Source organism: Trypanosoma cruzi, genomic scaffold (genome assembly GCF_000209065.1).
Source record: "Trypanosoma cruzi strain CL Brener 1047053516961 genomic scaffold, whole genome shotgun sequence".
NCBI classification, from domain to species: Eukaryota; Euglenozoa; class Kinetoplastea; order Trypanosomatida; family Trypanosomatidae; genus Trypanosoma; species Trypanosoma cruzi.
Window position 1 is genome coordinate 30,948 of NW_001849431.1, and position 24,945 is coordinate 55,892.

Consider the following 24,945-nt stretch of genomic DNA (forward strand, 5'->3'; position numbering starts at 1 on the left):
TCTTCCCATTCCACAGAACGTATTACGAGTGTACCTGACTTGACCACCCCTAATATCTCTTCTGCCCCGCAGAGAGAATGGATTTATTCAGGGAGGGCCATTGCCAACGGCGAAACGCTAAAGAGTGGCTCGGAGGAAGTGGCGACATCAAGCCAAGGGGCGAGTCTCAGCCGTCCACGCAACACACACAGCACAAGTGATAGGAGCGGCCTGGCCACAACGCAAATTGGAAATTTTCTGGGCTTCTCACCGCTTATTCTTTACCCTAATGACGCCAATGACAATGCCGAAGAGAATGAGGTTGATGAGAGGGAGGCAAATTGCGTTGTACAGCTGCGCTTTGACGATAGTCTTCTGTCCCTTTCGCAGCTCACGGCCGCGTCGGCAAGCACGGTTGATGCGGCAGAGAATTTATAGTTGGGAAGGGGGATTTCATTTCCTTTTTTTTTCTCCGAGTAGCCGATGCTTTTTTTTTTCTTTATGTGTGTGTTTACCTGTCAATGTCCCTCCCCCCCTTTTTTTTTTTTTTTTTAGTGCGAAGTCATGAATGGGGTACGGCAAGAATTTGATGCTGTCCCTGTGCCTTGTGCATTTTTTTGTTTTGTGTTCGCGCTCCTCCCTTCCTGCTAGAGGCACCATCGGTACCATAGATTCAACCATTAACAGCGTTCCCAGGCCCGGGGACACACACACACACACACACACACACACACACAGAAACTTAGAAATGTGGAAGGGAGGTGTACGCAATAGATTGAGCGGAGAGGGACGCGCATCGGTGTGCGGGGTCATAAAATGTAAAGGGGGGTTTTGAGGGAAAAGGAAGAAAAACGACAACAACAACAAAAAACAAAGCCGTTCAAGAAGAGGTATATATATATATATATAAGCCACAAAAAGGAAGGAAATGGAAAGCGGGAGAAAAAGTTGAGAGAAGAAGTTCAGTACTGTGGGTTTTTTTTTTAAATTCTGTTTGTATACATCTTCAGTTGATCTTTTCCACTTCTTTTTTTAAATAAATCCAATTGAGTGCATTTATTTGTTGTGGGACATGTTGCTGTTGTGGATAATCAGCATTGTTATTATTATTATTTTTGGTTTGGCTGCATGGCCCGTTTATTATTATTATATGTATTTTTGCTTCTTGTGAATGTTTCTGATGGAGGCGGTGGGAGCCAACAGGAAAGAAGGAAAGGAAGAAGAGCATATAGCAGATGCCACTGGACCTGGTGGGGAAGTTGCACCGCACCGTCTACATTGAAGGCTGCCCGTCAACGGTGCGGGAGGATCTCTTGCGGCTTCTTGTAACAAAATGCGGCACAATAGAGGGCTGGGATCTCATGGGTGAACGTCTTATTGTTGTTTTCAGCAGCATGAACAGCATCAGCACCGCCATCACCTTTAATGGTACGGCCTTTGGTGATCTGACGAGCAAACTCTTTCTGTGGGTGGCGACCGAGTCACCTCCGGCAGGGGTGACGCAGCAGATGGCCATTGCTGACAGGGGCGATGGCACGGGAGGGGCTCCACATTCGGCAGAGGAATTGAAATCTGCACGCGAGGCACGTGAAAGACGACTAGCCGCCATCCGTTCAGAACTGGCGCCAGAGATTGAGATGTCTGAGAGCACTGAGACCAACGAGGCGAGAATGTTGGACCTCTGCGTGAGGCAGCTCAAAGCTCTCGGAACGCTTACCAGCCACGCGCTTGTTGAGGCTGAGAAAAAACTAGAGGAAATTTCCACGCACCTTAGCGCTTCTCAGAAGTTGCTGGAGAGTCTGCGTAGGGAGAAGCTGGGCAAGGCGAGTGCTCTGCCCGCGGAGCAGGCGGAGGGCCCTGATTGCACTGCAGACGCCAATACTGCTGTGGTGGCTGCTGAACTTCCTGGAGTGTTGGGCGAGCGAGACGATGAAGTGGCACGGCGTGTAGAGGCGATGGTGGCCGCGGCGGAAGATATTGGCCAGTGGAGAATGCGTTTTCGAGAAAGTTGAGGGGTATTCCTTTTGACTATTTCAGGTGCTGAATGGCGTTACTGTGAGTTTTGTTTTGCCTTTATTTCTCTCTTTGCTGTTGTTCAACGGTGGGGACCATTTACAGCTGAGACATCAATGTTTGTTGGTTCTTTCTCATGGATTGGGTGGCTCTTGTGGTGGGTGCGTCCCTCCGATTTTCCCTCCCTTACACATTGACGGGGATGTGTCTTTTTTTCTTCTGTTATCGCGTTATTACTGATTTTTTTTGTGTCTTTTTCCAGCGGGGGAGGGGGTAGCTTTCGGGTCAGATGTGGACCGCCGTGAGGGGAACTGGCGCGCTGAGGCGTGTGAATTCCCCAATGTTGCGCTGCAGCTGGCGTCGAAGTGTTACTTCCACTTCATCCGAAAAGGCCGCATCGTCACGAGCAGCGGCATTGCGGACCGGGACTTACAGTGTGAAGGGATACGATTTTGTCGAGGGATTTCACGTGCTTGGGCCAGGCGCGGCGCTGAGCCGGCTAAAAGCAACGCTCAGCATGTACGGTCTGCTTGGCGTCACGGTGGTCTCGAGCGTTGCGTATTACTTGACAACACGCACCTACGAGCTGACGACAGATCCGGACCCGCTCCCCAAGTCGCGCTTCCAGAAATTTCCCTCTGACTATGCGGTGCTTCAGAACCGGTGGACTGGCAAACGCCACGTGATTGCATTGAGAGGTGGCGACGCGAATGACAATGACACGAGGGAGGGGAAGCAACATGAATTGGGGGAGTCGGCAATTTTGAAAAAAAGAATTCGTGTCAACTGGCTGATTCATAGCGTGCGTCTTTATTTACATGTCACGGATTCCATTGTAGTGGTGGATTTGGACGCAGAATTTGATCCGTATCATTTTGCTTTGAAGCGCAATCGGGGTTCTTTGACGACTTCTGAAGTAGCAAACCGTGTGGGTGAACCCGCAACAGCTCGGTTATTGTGTCGTTCACGTCTTCGTCCCATTATAATGCGCAACGAGTACCAAAAGGGAACTCTCCCGCAATACGAGCGTACAGTGGACACTGTAACGCGGGAATTGTTTGAGGAACGCTACCGGCAGGCCATTTTATCGCGCTCGGGGTCGATTCTGCACCCTGTTTTTGCAGATGAGCTGCTGAAGAGTGGGGAGCTGAACGGGAAGGACATGTCATGGACCGATGTCGTTGGTGACACTGAGGCCTTCTCGGCGGAGATGCAAAGGCGGGTGCAGAAGAAACTTGGGGAAAAAGTGATTCTCCTGCAATTCAGCATGAGAGTTCTCTGAATGTTGTTTTTTTTCTTTTTCTTCTCCTTGTTGTTCTTGTTGTTTTGGAGGAGTAGGACGGGGGAAATGAGAAAAAGAAAAGAAAACATAAAGAATATATATATCTGTATCTATATATACGATGGTGGTGGTGGTGGTGGTGGTGCGGCCGTGTTGGTGCCGCATGTGTTTTTGAAGTTTAATTTTGTGTTTTGTGCTGCCGCGTCGATTCTCGTACTTTGACCCTTTCTTTCTTTCTTTCTTTCTTTTTTTTTCTTTCTTTTTTCTTTTTTTTGGGGGGTCCGTGGCACCTGTTGCCGGGCTGTGACCCTGCCTAAGAAGACGCAGAAGGAAAAACAACAACAAAACAAAAAAAAAGGGGGTGGGAGATGTGGCGGGGCCTAACGCTGCGCATCTCGCGGCGTGGCGCACTTCTCGTCTCCAAGAAGAACTTACGTCTGAAGTGCGGGGCCTGTCGTCGTCTGTTGCCCGCGGCGCACTTCAACAATACAACCGCACCGTCTCAGTCCCTCGTCTGTGTGGACTGCAAGCGTCTGTGCATCCTCTGCGGCCTACACCTGACGGTTGACCGCTTCACGGATGCCAGCGCCGAATTGTGTGATAACTGCCTGGCGAAAAGACATGTGGCACGGGAGAATGTCTACTTTCGCTATCCCGTACTTAAATATCGTGCCTGTCCGTTTAGTGTTGACCAGATGCGGGAGGAAATTCGCCGCGAGGAGGGCCCACGAAGATGAATTGAGTGATGATTATTATGTTTTTTTTTTTTGTAATTATTCTTCCACTGTGCCTCTCCTAAAAAATTTGTCTTGCGGCACGTGTCAGGCATCTGCGCTGCGGTGGTGATGGTTGCAGGCTTTATTTTATTTTATTTTTTTTCTATTTATTTCTGGCTTACCGTCTTGCCTTCAGATGTACGTGTGGCATTAGCGAGGGTACATTTGTCTCAATTTAGTTTTTTTTTTATTATTTGTTTTTACACACGCGCGGACATTTGCGTGGTTACATTGACGTCCATTGAACTGTATAGGACTTCTGCCAATGGGACCCAAAGCGAATTTCAGTAGCGTTAGCCCCACGCAAATCTACTTGTTCTACCCGAATATCATCGGTTACGTACGTCTCCTACTTTCCCTTGGTTCGTTTGTCGTTTTGGGCAACTACCCTGGGCTGTTTCTTACGTTTTATACGTTGTCTTTTGTGCTGGATGCGGCTGACGGGATGGTTGCGCGTCTGATGGATCAGTGCTCACACTTTGGTGCCATTTTTGACATGCTGACGGATCGTGCATCCACCGCGGGTCTTCTTTTGGTGTTGAATCACGTTTTGCAGCCAATGCCCGATTGGTGTACAACGTTATTTGCCCTTCTTGTTTTTTTGGATGTAGCCTCTCACTTCTGCCGCATGTACGTCACACTTTTTTTTCGTAAAGAGTCTCATAAAGACACTTCTGAAAGTATATTTTCTTTGCTACGCCTGTATTACTCGAACCGCAAGGTGATGTTTCTTTTGTGTGTTGGACAGGAGTTCTCGTACATTCTCCTCTATGCGTACTGGATGTACAGCGAGGTGGATTGGGTGCGGCGTGTCACATTTCCTCTGTTGACCGTGTTGGGTTCCCTTAATGTACTGAAGCAGGTGGTGAATGTGCAACAGTTGATGGATGGCATGTATCATCTTGCCGTGCTGGATGCGAAGGAGCGTGAGGAGCGTGGAAAGAAGAACTAAAGAAGTAATTGCCAGCCGGATGTAAGGCTCTTTTTTTTTTTTCTTCTTCTCTTTCACACGTATATATACATATATATATAATATTGGTTTACAGGGAGGAGCTTTTTAAAAAAATAACAATCAACCAATAGTCGAATGAAGAAGAAGAAGAAACAAACAAAAACAAAAAAACATTGATAATAATAAAGTATCTGAAGGGAATTTAATAAGGAGCGAACGGGAAATATATTATTATTATTATTACTTAGATGCATTGATGGGAGATTATCAGTATATATACATACATTTGCATACATCTTACTTCTTTTTTTTCTCTCTTTCTCTCTCTCTGCCTGTTGGTTGGTGGGGTGACTGCTTTGGATGCAATGCTCCCATTTAATATCAACAGCCTTTTGCCCTCTCTTTTTCCCTTTTTTTTTTTTTTTTTTTTTAAAGAGGTTATTTGTGTTTTTTCCTTTTTTTTTTTTTTTTTTTTTTTTCACTGGGGCTCTGAAATTTTTTTCCGCACTTGTCAATACTGTCGTAGGAGAAGAAAGTGAGTGGACGAGCGCACAAAAAATAGCAACTTGTATCAAAAGGAGCGATTGACAAAAAAAATTGCGGAGTAACGGCCGGAGGTGGTTTTCACCGCGTGTGCCACTGGCTACAAGCGTAGAAGCGTCGTAGTTGCATATGCAGCGGCCAAGTCCGGTGAATTCGACCTCTAAAAAAGTTGTACGTCTCACACGAGTGAGACGTTCTGTAGATATGGGTGATAGCGGTAACATTAGCGCTAGTACTGGGACCTCCAGTTTACACGACCAGCCTGTGGAGATGCCATGTGCGTCAAATGTGAATCCCCCCATGGATGGTACTGCTGCATCTGCTTCATCTACTCCTGACGTCACGCAAGTTGTGAATTCACTGGAGGAGGGCAATGCATTGGTGAAACGTCTACGGCAGCTGGAGAATGAAAATGCTTCTCTCGCCACTGCCCTTACGAAAGTGTGTGACGATAACGCAAACCTGGCAAAGCATGTAGTCAAGCAAGAGGCGAAGTGTGTGGCGCTCTCAACGAGTCCAATTTCGGCGACTTCGGTGTTGCGTTCTCTCTTTGAGCCTGAGAAGGTTGGCTGGTTTGGTGGCTCGAAGACGGCAGCGCGTGAAAACTTGGAAAAGATGATGGAGGAGCTTCAAAATGAGTTTCTCGAGTACCAGGCGAGCCATGCCTCCTCCAATGACGAGGTACAGGCACTCATTGGCGAACTGCAGAGTGCCCACATGAATGCGCAGCAGCTTTCGATCATTCTGCATGAGCAACAGGAGGTGATTAGCCGCGGGCCGTTGAGCGTGGCGGTCCGCATTTTTCCTCTTGAGACGGCGGCGGAGAGGGTGTCGCTCGTCGACCTGCGGCATGAGTTGGAGCGCCGCTCGGAGCGAGAAAACGAGTTTCGCCAGGAGCTTAGCAGAGCACGAGAGGAGTTGCAGGTGAAAATGGTGGAGAACGCGCGGCTGCAGCGGGACCTTCAGGCCCTGCGTCTGGAGGGCAACCATAGTAACGAGGTGGAGCGGCAGTACATGACCGACGAGATCTCGCGGCTAAAGACGGAGGTGACGCAGCTGCGCAAGGCGCTGGCGACGGAAGAGCAGCTGCATCGACTGAAAGTGGGCGAGAATGCCGCTTTATCGCAGCGATTAAGTGAGACAGAGAGCCGTTTACACGCGTCCAACGCGGAAATGCGGGCGCAGCCGTCTGAGGCTCCGTGTGATCGCTGCGGTGAGTTGCAGCGGGAGTGTGACGTGGCGAATGAGCGCTTGCAGACGGTTACGCGGGAGATGCAGCAGCTGGGGATGCGGCTGTCGGAGCTGAAGCAGGTGAACGAGCAGGAGGTGAGCGAGCTGCAGCGGGAGAAGTCGGAGCTTGAACAGAAATTGAACCACAGCGTTGCACGCGACACGCTGGTGGCGGCGGAGTCGCAAAACAAACATCTCCTGCAGGAGCTTGAGTTCACCTCTGCGCGGGTGAAGGAACTGGAGAAACTCATCGAGCGGGAGCGCGAAAAGACCACCAGCGATGCCGTCAAGAGCAGCGATGAGGGCAGAGGGACGCTGAAGGACAGCGAGATCCTTGAAGCGCTGGAGCGTAACCGGGAGCGCATCGCGCGGGTTGAATTTCAACGGGATCAACTTATTGAGGAGGCGAAGCAACTTCGAGCGGTTGCAGTCACGAAGGAGGAGGAACTCGTTCGACTTACCCGCGCGTCACAAGAAGACAAGCAGCGCATCAATTTTCTTTTGAAGCGCTGCGTGACGTTGACAGGGGATCTAAACAACAGCATCGCCGCAAAGGATGCGCTTAATGAGGAGTATGAGAATGCGCAGTTGAAGCTTAAAAAGTTGCTTCGTGAAGGGGAGGAAATTGTACGGCTCCAACAACAAGTCACGGATCTGAAGAAGGAGAACGATGCTCTGCAGGATCGTCTCTCAAATGTGGAGGTGCTAGAGAATAACCTTGTCAAGGCAAAGGAGACTATTGCCTATATGGAGTTAGCAAAGAGTCAAACTATAAACATGAGTCAATACGCCGAACTGCAATCCAAGACGTCTAAGTTGGAAAACACTCTGGAGCCCATCAAGAAACAGCTCGAGGAGGCACGGAAAGAGTTGGGACGCATAAAAAATGAAAACGAGAGTCTACATGCAGTTTTGACACGACAGCAGAACACAATTAAGTCGCACGAGGAGCAAATGGAAGCGCTTCAGGCAAACGACGCCAAAATGCGGGACAAAACGAATCAACTCACCAGTGAGAATACACGTCTGCGGGACGTAAATGAGACGCTGGAAGCACAGATGAACAACATGCAGGATGGCATCAAGGAGATGGCGGTGAAGTTGGAGCAGGAGCGCACACGGGCTCAGGTGGCGGCTGAGGCAACACACAAGGAAGAGATTGCACAATTGCGGCGTAAACTCGAGTCGGCAAATGCAACCTTGGCGACGATGCAATCGACACAAGAGAACTTTGTACCGGAGGCCATTCACAAGGCGGCCCTGGCGGAGAAGGGACATGTTAGCGAGGAACTACGGCAAAAGACATTTGATCTTGACCGGCTAAAGTCTGAAATCCTCATCTACCGTCAAACGATCAACGACTTGGAGACAGAGAACGAGGAGCACGTGCGGCAGATTGAGTCTCTGCAAGAAAGCCATAAAAGAGATCTCACTGCCGCGGCAGACCGACTTTCGGCGGAAACAAAGAAAGTTACGGAGGCCAATGAGGCGTTGGAGGGACTTCAAATGCAGATCAATGAATTTCAACAACGGGAGGAACAATTGCTATCGCGCCAGAAGGAAATGGAAGAGGCGGCGCAGAAACACCGTCGGGCCTTTGAAGATAAATGTCGGCAGGAAGAGAAACTTCTTCAAACGGTTACCGCCACGAACCAGGAGATGGAGACACAAAATGAGGAGCTGACGAAAGTGAAGAGTGCACTGTTAGAATACCAACGTCAAAATGCGCAGCTGGAGTCCGAATTGAAATCTGGGGCGGCACAAGGACCGCGTCAACAAGAGGAAATGGAGTCTGAGCTTGAAAAGCTCCGTGGCGAAATTCAACGTGTAAACGCGGAGAAGGCTACTTTGGAGATGGAACTCGGGAAGCTGCGAAGGACCACAAAAAATGGTAGTTGGGATGGCAATGGTGGTGGAGGTGTGGAGAATAGTGGTAGTAACAACAATACCGATAATAATAGTAATAATAGTAATAGTAATAATACTGCGATGAGAGGTAAAGGCGTCGGTGATCATGGTGGCCATGTTAACATGGAAACTGGGATGTCCTCGGATGCTGCCGTCCAGTACGCGCGGGCGGAGCAGCTGCAGATGTCACTTATTCAGGCCCAGCGTCAATTGGAAGAGCAGAGAAAGGTTAGCGCGGAGGCGGCGGAGACATTTGATAGGGCGCTTGACAAGGCAGACGCTGAGGCCGAGGCGCTACGTGAGCGAATTCAGCAATTAGAGAGTGATCTCCATAGAATGTCACAGGAGAGTGACGAGACACGCAGTTTGTCTTCTGCGCACCCAAAGAAACAAAAAAAGAAGAAGGCAGTCAAGAAGTCCCTCTCAACAATGGCCAATATCGATGACCTGCAGGAGACGGATGTGCTGGCGGTGGCTGCCGCGGATGAAGGGGTGCGGCAGCAGCAACAGCAGCAACTCGAGCAGCAACGTGAGTCATTAGAGAAACTTGAACAGGAGTTATCGACTCTCCGTGATGAAAATGTGCGACTTAAGGAGAATATTGCAACTCTCACGCAGGAATTATTAGGGGCTCATGATGATCTTGAGCTGGCAAGAAAAGGTGCTGACTCGAAGACCGCCGAGCTGCGGGGGCAGATTCAGTTATTGGAGGCTCAGTTGCGGAACCGCTTGCCCAACACAGATGGAGGAACCGAGTTGCACCGTCTTGCGGAGGAAAATAGGCAACTTCAATCGGAGGTGTCTTTACTTTCCGATTCTATGAATGCGACAACGGGGAATCCTGACGCGACGGTGCAGCGACTGAAGGCGGAACTCCAAGCACTTGCAAAGGAGCTTGTGCCGACGAAGAACAAACTTGTTGAGTACATGGCAATGGCAGATAGACTGGGCATTCATTATCCCTTTTCACCAGACATGGAGGGGGTTGCTGTCCTTAGGCTTAAAGCAATGCATTTTGACACGGTAACGGGAAGAGTGCGGGCGTGCTCGGCCCCGCGACAACCATACGCCTCGTCTTTTGACAAAAACGCGTTATCATCATCGGGTGCCAAGAAGAAAAAAAGAGTGAAGAAGCGTCAGCCGCAGGGAAGTCATGTCGATGAACTTTCAGATTTGCGGTAAATATAATGGAGAGGGCTCGATGTTGTTTGATGGGTCATTGTGATTCAATGCGACGGTGATGGTGGCGGTGATGGGGGATGTTAGCAATGAATTACGCCTTCTCGAGGGTCTTATTATTATTATTTTTTTTTTCCTTTTCAGTATATATATATATTTATACGTATATGATGCATTTACACGACAGATGTTGGCTGCACATTATATATACTTACATGCAGAGGACTTGCCTACTGTTTTTGAAATTCTGGTAGTGCATTTACGGTTGTCTGTAGCCTCTCGGCAGATGGAAGTCAATAACACATTTCAAGCAAACAATGCAATTGTTGTGGATTGCTCTCTTTTTCCTTTTCCCCCGAAAATGTTTATAATATACATATATGCATGTATGTATGTATGTATGTGTGTGTATATTATACGGAAGGAGGGGAAGAAATGGATGCTTGCAAAGCGAAGACACAATGAAAAACAAAACAAAAACAAACAAATAAAAAATAATAACAATCAGCAGAAAAACAACAAAAACAACAACAACAAATAACAAAAGAAGAAAAGAGAAAAGGAGGGTTATTGTATGCGTATGATGTACTTTTATTGCTGTTGTTGCTGTTGTTGTTGTTGTGTATTTTATTATGCCTCCGTGTGTTTGTGTGTGTGTTTATTCCGCGAATGGCATACATATAATCCCCTCCCTTCTAATTAAAAAAAACCAAAAAAAAATGTGTGTGTTTTATCTACATGAACCGAAATTGGAATGATGCACAAGAAGGGACCCCACGAAGAGAGGGTTCGGGGGACGAATATTTGTTTCCAAAGGAAGAGCAGTTATTATTATTATTTAATAATTTATTTATTTATTTATTTATTTATTTTTTTTGTTTGCGTGTTTTCTGTTTTGGTGAAAAGAAGTAGGAAAAAGGAGGTGCAGACTGAAAGAAAGGTGGCGGTTTGTGTGGTTACTTATGGGCAGCGGTTCGCAGGAAAGTTTTGAAGGGCGACTGACCTCAGCGGACGGGTACGTAACAAACGCCCAACTTCCCGGCAACCACATCTACACAGGGGGGGTCTCTGATGACACCATGCATGGATATGGTGTTTTGACGACGGAGTTGGATGTATACACGGGGAATTTCTATTGGAATATGCGTCATGGGCACGGCACCTTTTGCTCCAAGGTGGAGAAACATCCAACAGGAGTTAGGATATACGATGGGGAATGGAACATGGATGAACGTCAGGGAATTGGCAGCATTCAATGGTGCAACGGAGACACCTATAATGGTCCTTTTTTAAGGGGGAGACCGCATGGTGAAATGGGCTCTTACAACTTTGCGGATGGTCGTGTGTACAAGGGGGAGTACAGACATGGCGTCCGTCACGGTATTGGGCGGCTGACCCAAAAGAACGGTGAGTACTATGAGGGTGAATTCAAGGATGGTGCCATGACGGGGATGGGGAAGGGGTGGTACGCCGGAGGAAAGCGCATTTACGAGGGAACTTGGGAAAACGGCAAAAAGGTGCGTGGGAAGTTGACGTTTGAGGGCAGTAAACGTATGTACAACGGAGATTGGAAGCATGAAAAGCCCCACGGCGCAGGTGAAATGATTTTTGCCAACGGCGATCACTATATTGGAGATTTTGTCATGGGGAAGTTGCATGGCACCGGCTCCATCACGTACCACTCGCAGGGCGGGAAGACGTACTGCGGCTTCTTCATGGAGAACCAGCCACATGGGAAGGGGGTTCTCACGATGCCGGACGGCAGCAGCGTTGTGGGTTATTTCCAGCATGGTATACAACTTTCTGAAAATGACAGTGCGGCTATTGAACAGGTCATAAAAGAAACGGCATCATTATCCCATCTATTCACCCATGATGACGCGTGTTCTACCAGATCCACGCCTGTGCAGGTTCAGAACACACAGCCTCCATCGGTGGCCTCATCTCTTTGGGATGTCACGGAAGTCACTGAGAGAAATAACAACGGAGGGGTACCGCCACAGCAATGCTCTTTGGTAAATAATAAAAAGGAGACAAGAGAAGAAACCAAAAAAAATGGCACAACCTCGTTTTCACCGTTTGTTTTATTGGATGCTGCCAGGGAATTGACAATGCCTAAACTTCCCAGTGTAGAAGTTGACAATCCCCTGTTGGAGCCAAATGGGAGTTGCAGCAAACTTAGCAGGAAAAAAGAGGGGGAGATTTTGATCGTTGCCGCCTCTGTTCTCGCCGGTACGATCAAGGATGGTTGTAAGGGATGGTTGGAGAAGTTCTCTATTGGACGGAGTTTAATTGGCAGGTCTAATTGGCGTCGCCGGTACTTTGTGCTTGCGCCATTCAATAAAGGGGTTAGCCTAAGTTACTTTAAAGACGAGTCATGCCGTAAGCCTGTAGCATTGTTGCTCTTGAATACAAATGACACCCGCATTGTTACACGGCCATCGGTGCGTACACACAAGGAAGCGACACAACCAGAACGTGAAATATGCGTTATATACGTGGAAAAGGAAAAGGAATACAAACTGCTTCTTCGTGCATATTCTGAGGATGATCGTGAATATTGGGTATATGCATTGAGCAATTTATTTGAAATAATTAATTACCCCTCTGATTTTCCCTTGTTGGAGAACGCTCAAGAGTAAATGGCCCACCTACCAGGGAAAAAAAAAGGAAATGCCTCTGTGTCAAATTATCGTCTCATTTAAAATGCATCTGAGTTTGCTTGAATAGTTATAGTTATATATATATATATATATATATATATGCATCGTTATTAATATTTATATATTTTCGTTTCATTGTTTGTGCTTGTCTGTACATGTTTTTTTTTTTTTTTTTTTTCCTTTTTTCTTTCTTCTTTGTAATGGTAGCGCTTATGTACTTTTGTAATTGTAAACTTGAGGCTTCTACGTGTGAAGAACGATGGTTGAGTTGCTGTTTTTCTCTCCTTTTTCTTACCCTCTAATGTTATACATGTCTTCTTGCTTTTGTTGCGTAAGCCTTCTCTTTTTTCTTTTTGTTTGTCTTTCTTTTGTTCTTTTTTTTCTTTTTTTGGGGGGGTGGGGCTCCGCAGTGTTTTTTGGCCGGAGGAGGACGGCGTTACAGGGACGACGATTAAAAAAAAGGAACAGACGTGCTTACACGTTTGACCGATCAGCAGCACGCGGCACAGATGCCGATGCACGTACCGGACCCTGCGCCCTGCGCTGTTGAGTCCACATTGTGGCGGTCGTGTCTAAAGGAGTTTGACTACGGCCCGGATCGTCCCAAGGGGGCTTGTGAGAAGCAGCGTGCCGGCTACTACGCTTGCATCAAAGCGTGGAGAGAAAGACAGAACGAAGTGTACGATTACAACCGGTTTAATTTAGTGAAGGAGTGCGCAAAGGAGGCGGAGAAGTTGCACCAATGCATGATGGTCAACATGTTTGAGGCATCGCGCTGTCAGGAGACAATGACGCAATTGAAGCGATGCGCTGCGCGACACGATCCGGAGGTGCGGAGGGCTTTAGCAGATGATCCCACACTTATCATGTCAGAGGAGGAGGAGGAGCCGCAGGGTATCAAGCGGCTGTGGTACCGCGCCATTGGCAAACTGTGAGCCACCGTCACCACCATTGTCGGCCGTTCTGGGTATATTGTTTGAGACTTCGCGGTGCATGTATCCTCACTCACCCTTACCGTTTCTCTACCTCTGGAGTGACAGGGGCCTTCTGTAACCTTTATCTTGTTGGTATTCACAGAGTTGCAGCAAATAATAACATTTACCAAAAAAAAAAAAAGGACTTGTTGCTAAATAAATGCATATATTTTTATGGATGCAAACATGCACGGAAATGTCTCCATACATGCAAGGAGGCCTTGAAGAAGCAGAAGATGCGGATGCCGGACGTACTACTGTGCGATGTCTCGTATCTTTTTTTTTTTTTTTTTTTTTACCCCGTTTCCGAATTTGCTCTTCTTCTGCATGCGTGCTGAGGGGTTACGGAGCAACACACCGATCAAATACAACAAGACAGAGGGAGAGGGAGAGGTGCGGGGGAGGGCTGCGGGATAAGAAGCAGCAATGAGCAGAAGCAACAGCAATAAGACGACATTAACTACAGGAGGGATGAAAATACAGAAGGAAGGGGAACTTTTGTTTGTTTCATTGTCTGCGGCCACCGTGAGGTCTTTCATGCACCCTGTCATTGCCTTTTTTTTTTTTTTTCCTCATTTCCTGAAGCAGGGCGGAAAGGTCAATTACAAATGGAGGAAGGAGGAGGGAAGGCGAAGGTTCGGTTTCTTGTCTGGGGCCACAAGGGATGGATTGGTCAGGCATTTATGCAGCTTCTGGAGGCCTCTGGTTTTGAGGCTTTTGGCGCGGCGTCACGCGCCGATGATGTGGCGGCAGTGGAGCAAGAGATGCAAAGAATCCAACCGGATCGTGTCGTCAGTCTTATTGGACGCACACGCGGTGGGTCGTGTCTCACAATAGACTATTTGGAGAAGCCAGGAAAACTCATGGAGAACATGCGTGACAATTTGTGGGCCCCCGTTGTGCTCGCACAGGTATGTGCAAATCACGGTGTACATTTCACGTATCTTGGAACGGGGTGTATTTTCCATTACGACGAGTCGGCGCACACGGTGGGTGGGGAGGACGGTTTTGATGAGGCTGCCGTCCCAAATTTCTTTGGTTCTTCATACAGTACCGTAAAGGGGTACACAGACCGTCTCATGCATTTACTTTTTAATTCTACCGCGCTTAATGCACGTATTCGCATGCCTATCTCTGCTGATGACAATCCGATGAACTTCATCACCAAAATTGCTAACTACGAGAAGGTGGTGAACATCCCGAACAGTATGACGGTGCTGCCAGTGATGTTGCCGATTCTTATGCAGTTGTCTTTGAATAAAGTCACGGGGACCATCAACTTGACAAACCCGGGAGCCATTTCGCATAATGAAGTGCTGGAACTCTACAAGAGGCATGTGGATTCCGAGTACACCTACGAGAACTTTTCTGTTGAGGAGCAAAACGAAATTCTTCTTTCAAAACGCAGCAATAACTTGTTGGACACAAGCCGTCTGCAACAAATGTTTCCACAAGTGGATGATATTCACACCGCCGTTGAGAAGGTTTGTGTGGAGATTGCAAAAAACTTCCCTCGTGGAATTGTGAGGCGACGGATGGAGAGAACGGAAAAAGACTTGTGAGTCTCCGATTGGTTAATTATGACCCCTTTTTTTTTTCTTTTATTTTATTTTATATATATATCGCAACTGTTGGGTATGTGCAACACCACACACAAAGGCACACTGACACACAGAGGACAAGATATATATATGTATGTGCAGAGGGAGGGGAATTCCGCGGCAAAAAGTCACTGCAGCAGCTGTTTTTGTAGCCACACGCCAACGAGTGTTCTTTTTGGAGTGTTTCTTTGCTCGCAGCGTTTTTTTTTTTTTTTTCCTTTTTTTTTTTTGTGTGTGTATACATATAAATATCTATATATTTATATACATGTGTCTGTTTGTGCTTCTTTGAGAATTTGTGGTGATGGCAATTTCTTTGAACGTTTCAAACACGTACGAATTACAAGACATTTCAGACAATTTTTTTTTATTTTTATTTCTGCCCTCTTTCTCTCTTTACTTCTTTTTTTTGTATGTGTGTCTGTCTGTGTGTGTATGGAAAGGCTCGGTGAGGAGGCTTCATTGCACGGCGATTATGCGCCATATGCGTGAATTAGTCATCCCTGGCGCAACGTGGCGTGACGACAACTCAACCGACGCATGCGAGAATAGGTTGTGCCGCAAGAAGTTCTCAATGCTTTTTAGCAAACATCACTGCCGCTGGTGTGGTAGAATTTTTTGCAGCGATTGCGCCCCACTCACTGCACTCTACCGTGGGGAATTGTTGCGTCGCTGCAACGCATGTCGTTTGCCGTTTATTTTCCGTAGCATTTACGATCCCCTGTCGGGTCGGCGGGACGGGGCCATAGCGGAATTTATCTTTTCTTTTCTTGACAGCACTTCCCTCAATGCGTTCCTGCAGTCGTGCCACACGGCTCTTTCGGAATTTCACGTTAGCGGCTACGAATATTATGAATGCATACATGAGAGATTTCCCTCCTTTTTTGAGGGCGCACGCATTGGAAAAGGGGTCACCGGTACCGTGTACAAGTGTGAGGATCGCAGTCGGTTTGAAAATCCACGCGTTGCACTCAAAGTTATTACGAAAAGTTCAACCGTAACAATCACGGCCTGGCGAAAAATTACGACCGAGCTTGAGATTTTGAAGGAGATTGACCACCCGAATGTGGCACGCCTTTTAGAGGTGTTTCAGACCCCGCTGTGTCTCGTTATTGTCATGGAGGCTGGTGATGGGGGTGCACTGAAGCAAGTATGGGAGTTTGTGAGGACTCGTCAGTGCGATTTAGAGGTTTTTACCGCCAGTGTTGTGGCGCAAATAGCAGAGGGTCTGGATTACCTTTACCGCGTCAAGCACATTGTTCACCGGGACATTAAACACGATAATATTATTTTTTCCTGTGATTTTAGTAAGGTGATGATCATTGATTTTGGTCTTGCAGAGTACATTAAAAACGAGAAGTGTCAGTTGTTTGTGCCATGTGGTACGTATGGGTTTGCGTCACCGGAGAATATTCTGGCAGTGGTGGATCATTTACAACTTTTTGAGGCTTCAGGCGCCACCATGCACCGTGCGGATATGTTTAGTTTAGGTGTTGTAGCGTACATGCTTCTCTCGGGTGTGCGGCCTTTGCGGGGCAGACGTTTTTTAGATCTCTACAGAGAAGTGCGAGGGGGTATTCGCTGTGTGGGACCCTGCTGGACTAATATATCCGATAGTGCCAAGTCACTTGTGGAGTGGCTGCTCAAGACCAGCACGAATGAACGAGCGACGCCAGAAGACGTACGAAACCACCCGTTTATTGTTAATAAGGCATCACTCATCACGGAGATTGTTAAGAAACGTAAGCAGGAGCTTCTCATCACAGAGCAGTTGGAGGGCAACGAGTGGGTATACGTTGTGCCATCCGATCGTCATTGGGACCCTTCAGGGGAGGAGGAAGTGCCAATGGTGAATAAACGTAATGGCCGTTTTGGATCGAACACGCATTTGTGGTTTGGGATTGGCCGGGACAACAAGAAGGGAAACAACAATGTCGAAAAATATGCAATGACAAGAAAGTAAGTAAATTACAGAAATTTATTTGTTACAAAAGGCTTATGTGCGCATCATCCATGCATGTTTACCGGTTTGTTCTGCAGACTCTCCGAATTGCGGTCATTCATGACCATGAAGATTGAGCTTACGCTGCTTCAGGGGGTCGTGGGAGGGCGTGGGTGATTGTTGCTGTTTCTTTTATTTATTATTATTATTTTTTTCTCTTTTCCGGTTATTTATTTATTTATTTTCTTTTTTTGCGTTACACCACTTCCTGCTGTTGCCAATGCCGTTGGAAGGAAGTGGACTTTTTTGCGAAGGCGATTGTGCCGGCACGCGAGAGGGACATTCACAGGGCTTCCCACCCCCACCTCCAGTGAAGCACGAGAGGGAGCAGCGACGACGACGTGAGTGATGGACACGGCGGTGCTGGCGCAGTCCATACTTGAGTGCGATGACGGGGCGGTGCTGCAGGTGTTGTCTCTCGCGCCCGGGCTGCCGCCCGTCACTGCCGAGACGCCCGTTGCGGAGGCACGACGAAATTACATGCGCCTCGCCGGGATGGTGCACCCCGACAAACTGAAGGGCCGCTTCGAGAGGTCGACGGAGGCGTTCCAGAAGTTGGTGCGCGCCTTCGAGCTGGTGGCGGACCCGAAGTACCGCAAGAAGCTCCTCGCCCTCCAGGCGAGGGAGGAGAGGAAAAAAAAGTCCGTCAAGAAGGAGCAGCCACAACTGCAGCTGGAAGGAACACAGCGCGTGAAGCAAATAACTGCCTCGAAAGGCACGGCGGCGGTGCTGCCCTCGACTGTCGCCTCCGACGTGAAGCCGAAGCGAGCCGCGACAAAAAAACAGAAGAAGAAACAAAAACGCGCTTCTAAAGTGCAAGACGACGACTTCATTGACTACGACGACGAGGAGGAACTGGAGGACGAGGAGGAGGAGGATGAGAGCGCCGATCACGATGAAGAAGATATGGATTTCGATTTTGGGGACGCAGAACCCATCGTGTCTACGAACCGCACGCTTATAGGCACCAAACGCTCTGGCGGCATTTACCGCGACACGACAGTTAGCTGCCCACAGTGCCGAACACCCTGGATGCCCGACTCTAAGCAACACTACACACTTTTCATGGGGCCGTGCGGCAAAAAAGTGCACTGCGAGACGTGTCTTTGCCGATTTGGCTGTGCCACGGCGTTGCATGCCTGCCCACACTGCCAACACAGCTTCCACTATGACGCTACCATGTACGATACTGTCATGGAGTGCAGTGGATGCCACAAGACTTTTGGGTTCCCATACTATCCGGTAAACCAGTACCTTATTGATCAGGTGAGGCTTGAGGAGTGGCGCGAGCGGACAGAAAGAGAAAAGGCCCGTGAGCGTGAAGAAAGGGCGGCACGACGACGAATTACAGACGAGGGCACATCGGACGATTTCCATAGTCTTGTTGGGGCTTGCATTGTGAATGAAACATGCCCAATTTGCAATCGAACAATCACCGCGCGGCACCGACAACACGTGGAGATGTGCTTGAAGAATAAAAACGCAGGCAGCACCGCTTTGGCAACAAAAACGACGAAGGCGGCGGCGAAAAAAACGGCACGCAAGCCGGCGGCCGTGGCAAATAAAACCAGCACTCGCAAATCGGCCCCGAAACAGTCGAAGAAAGCAAAGAAACGCCGTCGTTCCGACGACAGTGACTCGGACGATGAAGAAGAGTCCTTTTATAGTTCCTCGGAGGAGTAGAATAGGGCGGCGGTGATCGACGTGTACGGGATTGCAACGAGTACAACGGAGAGAGAAAAAAAAAGGGGAGGGGGTGGAGGAAAGGAGAGAGTGGAACATTTAAAAATAAATAAATAAATCCACTTACAGAGGGAAGAAAATACCGTGTGAGGATTTACAGGAAAAAAAACAACAACAACAAATAATGAAGTGAATACATGAGGATTGTAGAATGCTCCTAAGGTTGAGGAGTGGCATTGAATTGCTGCACTGCTTTACGACGGCTCCCTGCATTTATTATTATTATTATTTCTTTTTGTTTCTTTGGATCACCGTCGTGTTTACTGCTTCTGGTAGTGGGCGGAGGAGGGGAAAAGAAAAAACAAAACAAAAAAAAAAAAACAAATACGTCTGCAAACAGGAGCCGTCTGTTATTTGTTGAGGACTAGTGACAAGAACGCCGTGACTTTTACAGGTGTTTTGGATATAAACAGGCAGAGACGCCTTTTTTTTTTTTTTGTCTTGATTGACCGCAGCTGCATATTAACAGCCGCGAAGGCTTGTTTATGTTTGAAATGAGGAGGTGATAAGCATACAGTTTGCCAAATTAGTAGTTTACATCCTCATGGTTTACCAAAGTTTGTGAGTGCTTTGGAGCGGGAAGGCCGGAAACACCAATGAGAGCGGCATGTTGATTCCAGTGTGAGTGCAGAGGGGAGGGGGAGGAGGAACGCACCACACATGCACAAACGCATGCGATAAAATGCAAGTGAAATGGCGTATTCGATTTATTCGTTTTTTTTCTCTTCTGCGAATGGAATGTTGTGAAGGAACACCATTAATTGCAATGGGAATAATGAGAAGGCGATGTACACACATCTCTATGCCATTAAATAAATATATCTTATTCATTATGGCAACATGTGAATGTGTTTTTTGTTTTTGTTTTTCTTTTTGGTGTTTATGGCGCGGTCGTGTGTGTGTGTGTGGGACCCGTGCGCTCCCCTGGGTTCTTCAGTGTGTGGGTAAGTAACCCGTGAAGGAGCGGCGGATCTTGCCATGATGCCGATTCTACGTACTTTTTCTTTCTTTTTTTGCGTCCGCGTGGGTGTGTGTTTGTGTGCGTTTGTTTTTTTATTTTTTTTATTTTTTTATTCTTTTTTTTAATTAAAAAAAAAAAATTGTTTTGGCCCAAATGGACTTAACTCCCACAAGTAATGCGCCATGGGCAGGCGCCCGGTAGAGAAATTTAGTCGAGCTCTTCGTCGCCGGGCGCAGGTTTGTTTTTGGCAACGATCGCCAGCGGGCGTGAACTCATCGGCTGTTAAAACAGTAGCGGCGGCGGCGGCGGCGGCGGCGGCTGGAGACGGTGGCGGGAGCGTGGCTCATAGTCGTGACGCTGCGCGGGAGAATGCTGCGACTGGGGATGCAATTCACCCCACCAGCACGACGGCGACCACATTTTTTCCCTCAATTATGGGGGAGCGTGACGATGGGATCATTCATGCCAACTACTCTCTCCGCCAGGCGCTGGCCCGTGGTGCCCCCGAGACTCGGCTTACGCGGCAGGTGCGACACGCCATTGAACACTCCACCGGGAAGGCGGAGGCACTAAAAGCCTTTCAGGTATTGCTGCAGGCGGATGGGGAGGGGCCTACAGCGGCGACGTTTAAGATGCTTTCAGCCACGCTGCTACAACACCATGTGGAGCAACGAGTGGGCCAAGCTGGGTTTCAGAGGGCATTGATGGATGCTGTTGGGTATGAAGGCGATCGGTGGCAGAGTCTCTCTGAGGAAGAGCGTTCGACCTTTGTGAATTACACATGTCGAATGACGGAGCGGTGGGCAGAACGTGGTTCATCTTACAACAAACTTTTGGGGTTTTCACAAGAGGGCGCTGACAATGAAATTGTGGCAAGAGTGGAATACCAAATGCGGAAGTGTGGCATAATGGTCTTAGCTTCCTCACTGGCAGATCTGATGCACCTTGACATTACATGGTCAACGGCTTTGCATTTGTTTAACTTTGCTGAGGAATTACAAAAAGATATTCCACCTCCAATGGAGATGACAGATCGTCTTATGGGTCTTATGACAGGCTACAAGAGTGGACTTGGTGGCTCACGTCCCTGGATGCGAGCGTTGGAATTGTATCAAAGGGCTCTGGTGTCGGGATATGACACCACACTAACAACGCATACGCACGCATTAGATGCGTTGTGGCGAAGTGCGGATAATTTTCATCGTGTACACACGTCTCTTAGTTCTTATCATCGACGGTGGGTGTGGGAAAAGGCCCTCAAGATTTCTCAAATTGTGCAAGACACGCCCCGGTTGCTTGTTACCGGTGAAGAGGGCTGCGCATATGCGGAGAGTGTCGTCAAAACTCTTACCGCCTCGGGTCGTTGGTCTGAGGCAATTTCATTTATTGCCAACCTTGATACTTCCAATAGTGATGTTTCTTTTCGTTTTCTTGTGCCCACCGCTGAGACGTATGTTTTTGCCATTGCGGGGTGCCATACGGCTGGTCACGCGGCACACGGTGAGGCTTTGTGGACCATCTTTAAGGAGACATACACGCTGCGCTCTCTCCACTCCGAGGCACTTTTAATTTTTCTTCAGTCTCTTCGTCATGTCGTTCGCACCTCACCCATTGTAGGATCGCTAGTGGAGGAATTGGTGAGGGATGGAAAAGGTCTTGAGCGTCAAGCCGCCGTGGCTTCTTTGCAGCTTCTTTCAAGTAACCACGTGAAGACAAGAGAGCAGCGGTGGGTGCTAGCCACAAGGTTACTTGATATGTACGATGCAAACCCCTGGCCACAGCAACCACTGGCACGAAAAACAGAACTACAAACTGTATTTCGATGCTGTCACTTGATTTCTGCCATGGAGTGTCCAGACGGAAAGCGTTTACTTACGAAGCTAAGGAAGCAGCTGGTGGATGTCTTTGGCAGCCTTTCCGCGGAGGTGGAATGGCTGGAAGACACCTCCATTTATGCGTTGCAGATGACATCCAACTGGGAGGAAGCAATCTCAATTTATGACCAAGCTGTCGGTCGAAGAAAACCCAAGCAGGTGCCTTATCTACCGATTCCCTTGCGCCAGGCGAAGATGATGCTGGTAGAGGCACTTGTCCGGTCTTGCAGGGTGATGGAGGAAGACGGTGAGTCATTTCTAGTAGACGAGGATACACAAGAGGCTGGCCGCGATGCTGCTATGGTATTGACAGAGCGAGCGCTTGCCGTGACGAGGGCCGTGTATGGGTCGGACGACACGTTCCCACATCATTTGTACGCCGAGTTGCTTGTGATACAGGCAACGTGTGCCGCTAGTAGTAGTCAGCGGAAGTTACATGCGCTTGCGGCAATGCGACATTTTTCTCAGGCTTCAGCTGAGTTGATTGGGCGCCACCTCGTGTCGCAAACAGCCACGGCATTGTCTCTTACGGAGGTGCATGTGGAGAATGCACTTCTAGCGGGGCATGCCACCCTGCGGTATGCGACGCTTTCGCAGCGTAAAGGCAATCGTAAAGCTGCAAAGATCCGCAGTGGCCTTGAGGCTTTGGTGTGGTAGTACAAGAAGGAGGCATCGGAAAAAAATTTTACTCTCATTTGTAATGAACCCTTTGATTTTTGAAGAATTACTTTCTTTTGTGCGACAAACCGGTTTCCGTAAACTTTTAAACGTTAAATTTATCCAGCCCCTTTCTTTAATATTTTATTACCGGTTACTGACGCTTGCGTTCCGTCGGGATGTGCGCAGTGCGGTCAGTCTCTTTGCTTGACGGCATGTGTGTGTGTATGTATATATGTGTGTATTGAAGTGGACTTTTGTTGAGTTGTTGTTGACGTCATTGCCTTTTCTTTTTTCTTTTTCTTTCTCTGTTCTCCCTTTTAACGTCAACCCTAACCTTCCTCCCTCCTGCAGATTGTTATCTGCAAGTTTATTTATTGTAGGGTTTATCACGCATACATTTCAGTTGAGCACTATTGCAACTTTAAGGGAGAAGGTAGATAGATTGAAAGAGAGAGGAAGAAAGGGAGAGACTGGCGGGGAGTGACTTGACGGTTCAATTTGACACGGCTGCATACATACTTACAGACACACACACACACACACACACAGGAATGCCTGCTGTTGACATTGAGATTCACTTTCCGCTTAAGCGGATTGCCGCGGAGGGGTACGCCGAGGATGAGTTGCTTTTCAATCAAATGGGGAAGGTGAACGACACGCCGGAGGAGGAGGGCATGCCGCTGCGAGCGTGGGTGATTAAATGTGCACATGATGCGCTGGAGAAGAATCCAAAAATTCGTGAGGTTTATCTGAAGCCAAGGGCGGTAAAAAACAGTAGCGTTCAATTCCACGTCATCTTTGACGAGGAGTGAAACGAACAAACAAACAAAATAAAATAAAAGGAGGAAAAAAAAAAAAAAAAGGAAACATGAAAAAAAAAAAAAAAAGGGCGAAGATAAGAATGTAGAAGGAAATATGGCAATAAACAGGCAGAATCATATATTTATATATATAACTATTTTATTTTATTTTATTTTATTTTATTTTTTTTGGGTATGCATGGGTTTTTTTTTTCTTTTTTATTGGTGAGGGGAAGGGAAGGGAAGGGGTGAGAGAGAAATAAAAAATGTTGTTCCCCTCTCAAGACAAATACATAAATATATTTAAATTTATTTAAATAAATAAATTTATTTATTTTTGTATTTATAAATGCATGTTTCTCTCTTTTTGTCTGTTTGTTTGTTTGCGTGCGCAGGCGGCTTGTGGGTTAGGGGGTGGGGTGGGGGCACATACACACACACACACAGAGAGAGAGAGAGAGGCGCACACGCACAGAGGTTAGTTTTTCCATTACTTTGAGTATTTGTGTTTTTTTGTGGCTGCAATGGACCCTGCACGCATTCCAGGCGAGGCGACGGTGGTGTTTCTGCTGCGCGAGTACGTCATCCCGATTGTTGTATTTGTCATGATGGTAGCGTGGCTGCTGCGCAACGTCGTTTTGCCCATGTGCTCAGGCAACGTTGTGTTTACACGCAACGTGCCGCCGTTTCAAGGCGATGCTTCTTTGCCAGAGGCAGGGCGGATGCATCTTGCAGAAGTTGCAGACACCGCCGTTGCGGCATGCGACCAAAAAGTAAAAGGCTCGTAGTGAAGACTGGAAAGAGAAGAATGATGCGAACATCTCTTTTTTTAATTTTTTTTTCTTTTGTGTGTGTGTGCGTGTGTTGTTTTTGGTTGCTTTTTGTGGGTTACCTCTTTTTTTTTTTTCTTTCCCTAATGTCATTTCTTTAGTTCTTCTTAGTAAAGAACGGTGTGCACGCTTCTCTCTCTGTTACCACACACACACACAGAGAGAGAGAGAGGGAAAGACAGACAGACAGAGAGAGTGTTACGTACATACAAATAGAAAAATAGATAAGTATATATATTTATATATTTATTTATTTATTTATAGAGACATTTATACAGTTAGTGACACGTGACGGAGCGAGGCGGGTGAAAAAGGGGAAAAAACAAAAACAAAAAAAGAAGAAGAAGAAGAAAAAAGAGAGATAAAGGTTTATAATGTCTCTTTTGCCCATTCGTGTCTGCGTACTGGTCTGTTCCTACGAAGGATCGGATAGTGAACTGAAGGAATATGAGGGCGAAATTGTACAGACACCGCAGCATTACTTTACGGAGGAGGATTCGAAGGAATTTGTTTTTACTCTTGAATTTGTGAAGAAGGCGACTGCATACCGTCAAATACGTCAGTTAGTGAAGTCTGGGGCCTTTGATGTCTTTTACAACCAGTGCGATGGGGCCATTGATGAGGATAAGGCCGGTGTGGAAGTGGTGCAGGCACTTGAGAGCTTTAAAGTTCCGTTCACCGGGGCTATCTCCAAATACTATGAGTTGTCTAAACCGGAAATGAAGCGAATGGCACACTACTGCGCTGTAAAAACAGCCCCATATGCCGTTTTGGAGGCCGGTGATAATGTGCGGGAGTTGTGCGCCGCCCTGCATTTCCCGTTGATTGTTAAGCACATCTCTGGCTACAGCAGCGTGGGGATGGACAAGTCTTGCAAGGTGTATGACATGGATGCGTTGAAGGAACGGGTGGCTCGCTTTATTGATCAGTACCAGAGTGCTCTTGTGGAGGAGTTTATTTCCGGCGATGAGGCAA

The 24,945-nt window shown here is 47.6% G+C and overlaps 14 protein-coding genes across 14 annotated transcripts, besides 45 other annotated features; all 14 read left to right on the forward strand.

Annotated features, from left to right (window-relative positions):
• Tc00.1047053503925.119 (protein kinase, putative) lies at positions 1-417 on the forward strand (the record flags this gene model as incomplete). Its single annotated transcript, XM_806372.1, has 1 exon — positions 1-417. A coding segment is annotated over one exon (417 nt), but the record flags the coding sequence as incomplete, so codon positions are not given.
• Positions 1-6,636: a sequence feature (heterozygous, Esmeraldo-like haplotype).
• Positions 684-716: a microsatellite.
• Positions 1,215-1,991, forward strand: Tc00.1047053503925.110 (hypothetical protein, conserved; the record flags this gene model as incomplete). The annotated part of the gene is made up of 1 exon (XM_806369.1): positions 1,215-1,991. The coding sequence occupies one exon, from the start codon at positions 1,215-1,217 to the stop codon at positions 1,989-1,991; it is 777 nt and encodes a 258-aa protein (XP_811462.1).
• On the forward strand, positions 2,282-3,274 carry Tc00.1047053503925.100 (hypothetical protein, conserved; the record flags this gene model as incomplete). Its single annotated transcript, XM_806368.1, has 1 exon — positions 2,282-3,274. The coding sequence occupies one exon, from the start codon at positions 2,282-2,284 to the stop codon at positions 3,272-3,274; it is 993 nt and encodes a 330-aa protein (XP_811461.1).
• Positions 3,397-3,419: a microsatellite.
• Positions 3,499-3,547: a sequence feature (GA-rich).
• Positions 3,643-4,011, forward strand: Tc00.1047053503925.90 (hypothetical protein, conserved; the record flags this gene model as incomplete). Its single annotated transcript, XM_806367.1, has 1 exon — positions 3,643-4,011. One exon carries the CDS (start codon positions 3,643-3,645, stop codon positions 4,009-4,011), a length of 369 nt encoding a protein of 122 aa, XP_811460.1.
• Positions 4,132-4,163: a sequence feature (AT_rich).
• Positions 4,316-5,002, forward strand: Tc00.1047053503925.80 (phosphatidyltransferase, putative; the record flags this gene model as incomplete). The annotated part of the gene is made up of 1 exon (XM_806366.1): positions 4,316-5,002. The coding sequence occupies one exon, from the start codon at positions 4,316-4,318 to the stop codon at positions 5,000-5,002; it is 687 nt and encodes a 228-aa protein (XP_811459.1).
• Positions 5,224-5,245: a sequence feature (AT_rich).
• Positions 5,405-5,481: a microsatellite.
• Positions 5,675-9,865, forward strand: Tc00.1047053503925.70 (hypothetical protein, conserved; the record flags this gene model as incomplete). Its single annotated transcript, XM_806365.1, has 1 exon — positions 5,675-9,865. The coding sequence occupies one exon, from the start codon at positions 5,675-5,677 to the stop codon at positions 9,863-9,865; it is 4,191 nt and encodes a 1,396-aa protein (XP_811458.1).
• Positions 6,637-6,704: a sequence feature (haploid, non-Esmeraldo-like haplotype).
• Positions 6,705-7,318: a sequence feature (areas merged during assembly that could not be assigned to a particular haplotype. This can correspond to areas where the two haplotypes were merged or to regions with more than two copies in the genome that were merged during assembly.).
• Positions 7,319-7,626: a sequence feature (haploid, non-Esmeraldo-like haplotype).
• Positions 7,627-20,242: a sequence feature (heterozygous, Esmeraldo-like haplotype).
• Positions 8,702-8,759: a microsatellite.
• Positions 9,976-9,997: a sequence feature (AT_rich).
• Positions 10,234-10,276: a microsatellite.
• Positions 10,310-10,423: a sequence feature (T-rich).
• Positions 10,454-10,484: a microsatellite.
• Positions 10,697-10,738: a microsatellite.
• Tc00.1047053503925.60 (uncharacterized protein) lies at positions 10,825-12,504 on the forward strand (the record flags this gene model as incomplete). The annotated part of the gene is made up of 1 exon (XM_806364.1): positions 10,825-12,504. One exon carries the CDS (start codon positions 10,825-10,827, stop codon positions 12,502-12,504), a length of 1,680 nt encoding a protein of 559 aa, XP_811457.1.
• Positions 12,600-12,626: a microsatellite.
• Positions 12,633-12,653: a sequence feature (AT_rich).
• Positions 12,684-12,722: a microsatellite.
• Positions 12,864-12,915: a sequence feature (A-rich).
• On the forward strand, positions 13,035-13,460 carry Tc00.1047053503925.50 (hypothetical protein, conserved; the record flags this gene model as incomplete). The annotated part of the gene is made up of 1 exon (XM_806363.1): positions 13,035-13,460. The coding sequence occupies one exon, from the start codon at positions 13,035-13,037 to the stop codon at positions 13,458-13,460; it is 426 nt and encodes a 141-aa protein (XP_811456.1).
• Positions 13,776-13,796: a microsatellite.
• Tc00.1047053503925.40 (uncharacterized protein) lies at positions 14,108-15,061 on the forward strand (the record flags this gene model as incomplete). The annotated part of the gene is made up of 1 exon (XM_806362.1): positions 14,108-15,061. The coding sequence occupies one exon, from the start codon at positions 14,108-14,110 to the stop codon at positions 15,059-15,061; it is 954 nt and encodes a 317-aa protein (XP_811455.1).
• Positions 15,088-15,122: a sequence feature (AT_rich).
• Positions 15,301-15,330: a microsatellite.
• On the forward strand, positions 15,405-17,063 carry Tc00.1047053503925.30 (protein kinase, putative; the record flags this gene model as incomplete). Its single annotated transcript, XM_806361.1, has 1 exon — positions 15,405-17,063. The coding sequence occupies one exon, from the start codon at positions 15,405-15,407 to the stop codon at positions 17,061-17,063; it is 1,659 nt and encodes a 552-aa protein (XP_811454.1).
• Positions 15,459-15,479: a sequence feature (AT_rich).
• Positions 17,233-17,257: a sequence feature (AT_rich).
• Positions 17,451-18,785, forward strand: Tc00.1047053503925.20 (hypothetical protein, conserved; the record flags this gene model as incomplete). The annotated part of the gene is made up of 1 exon (XM_806360.1): positions 17,451-18,785. One exon carries the CDS (start codon positions 17,451-17,453, stop codon positions 18,783-18,785), a length of 1,335 nt encoding a protein of 444 aa, XP_811453.1.
• Positions 17,943-17,984: a sequence feature (CT-rich).
• Positions 18,883-18,904: a sequence feature (AT_rich).
• Positions 19,137-19,170: a microsatellite.
• Positions 19,698-19,721: a microsatellite.
• Positions 19,890-19,929: a microsatellite.
• On the forward strand, positions 19,989-22,337 carry Tc00.1047053503925.10 (hypothetical protein, conserved; the record flags this gene model as incomplete). The annotated part of the gene is made up of 1 exon (XM_806359.1): positions 19,989-22,337. One exon carries the CDS (start codon positions 19,989-19,991, stop codon positions 22,335-22,337), a length of 2,349 nt encoding a protein of 782 aa, XP_811452.1.
• Positions 20,100-20,140: a microsatellite.
• Positions 20,243-20,892: a sequence feature (areas merged during assembly that could not be assigned to a particular haplotype. This can correspond to areas where the two haplotypes were merged or to regions with more than two copies in the genome that were merged during assembly.).
• Positions 20,893-20,949: a sequence feature (haploid, non-Esmeraldo-like haplotype).
• Positions 20,950-24,116: a sequence feature (heterozygous, Esmeraldo-like haplotype).
• Positions 22,553-22,582: a microsatellite.
• Positions 22,851-22,888: a microsatellite.
• Positions 22,892-23,152, forward strand: Tc00.1047053503925.6 (hypothetical protein, conserved; the record flags this gene model as incomplete). Its single annotated transcript, XM_806370.1, has 1 exon — positions 22,892-23,152. One exon carries the CDS (start codon positions 22,892-22,894, stop codon positions 23,150-23,152), a length of 261 nt encoding a protein of 86 aa, XP_811463.1.
• Positions 23,160-23,227: a sequence feature (T-rich).
• Positions 23,297-23,331: a microsatellite.
• Positions 23,434-23,491: a sequence feature (AT_rich).
• Positions 24,117-24,783: a sequence feature (areas merged during assembly that could not be assigned to a particular haplotype. This can correspond to areas where the two haplotypes were merged or to regions with more than two copies in the genome that were merged during assembly.).
• Positions 24,129-24,166: a microsatellite.
• Positions 24,202-24,232: a microsatellite.
• Positions 24,278-24,330: a repeat region.
• On the forward strand, positions 24,345-24,945 carry Tc00.1047053503925.3 (hypothetical protein, conserved; the record flags this gene model as incomplete). Its single annotated transcript, XM_806371.1, has 1 exon — positions 24,345-24,945. A coding segment is annotated over one exon (601 nt), but the record flags the coding sequence as incomplete, so codon positions are not given.
• Positions 24,784-24,945: a sequence feature (heterozygous, non-Esmeraldo-like haplotype).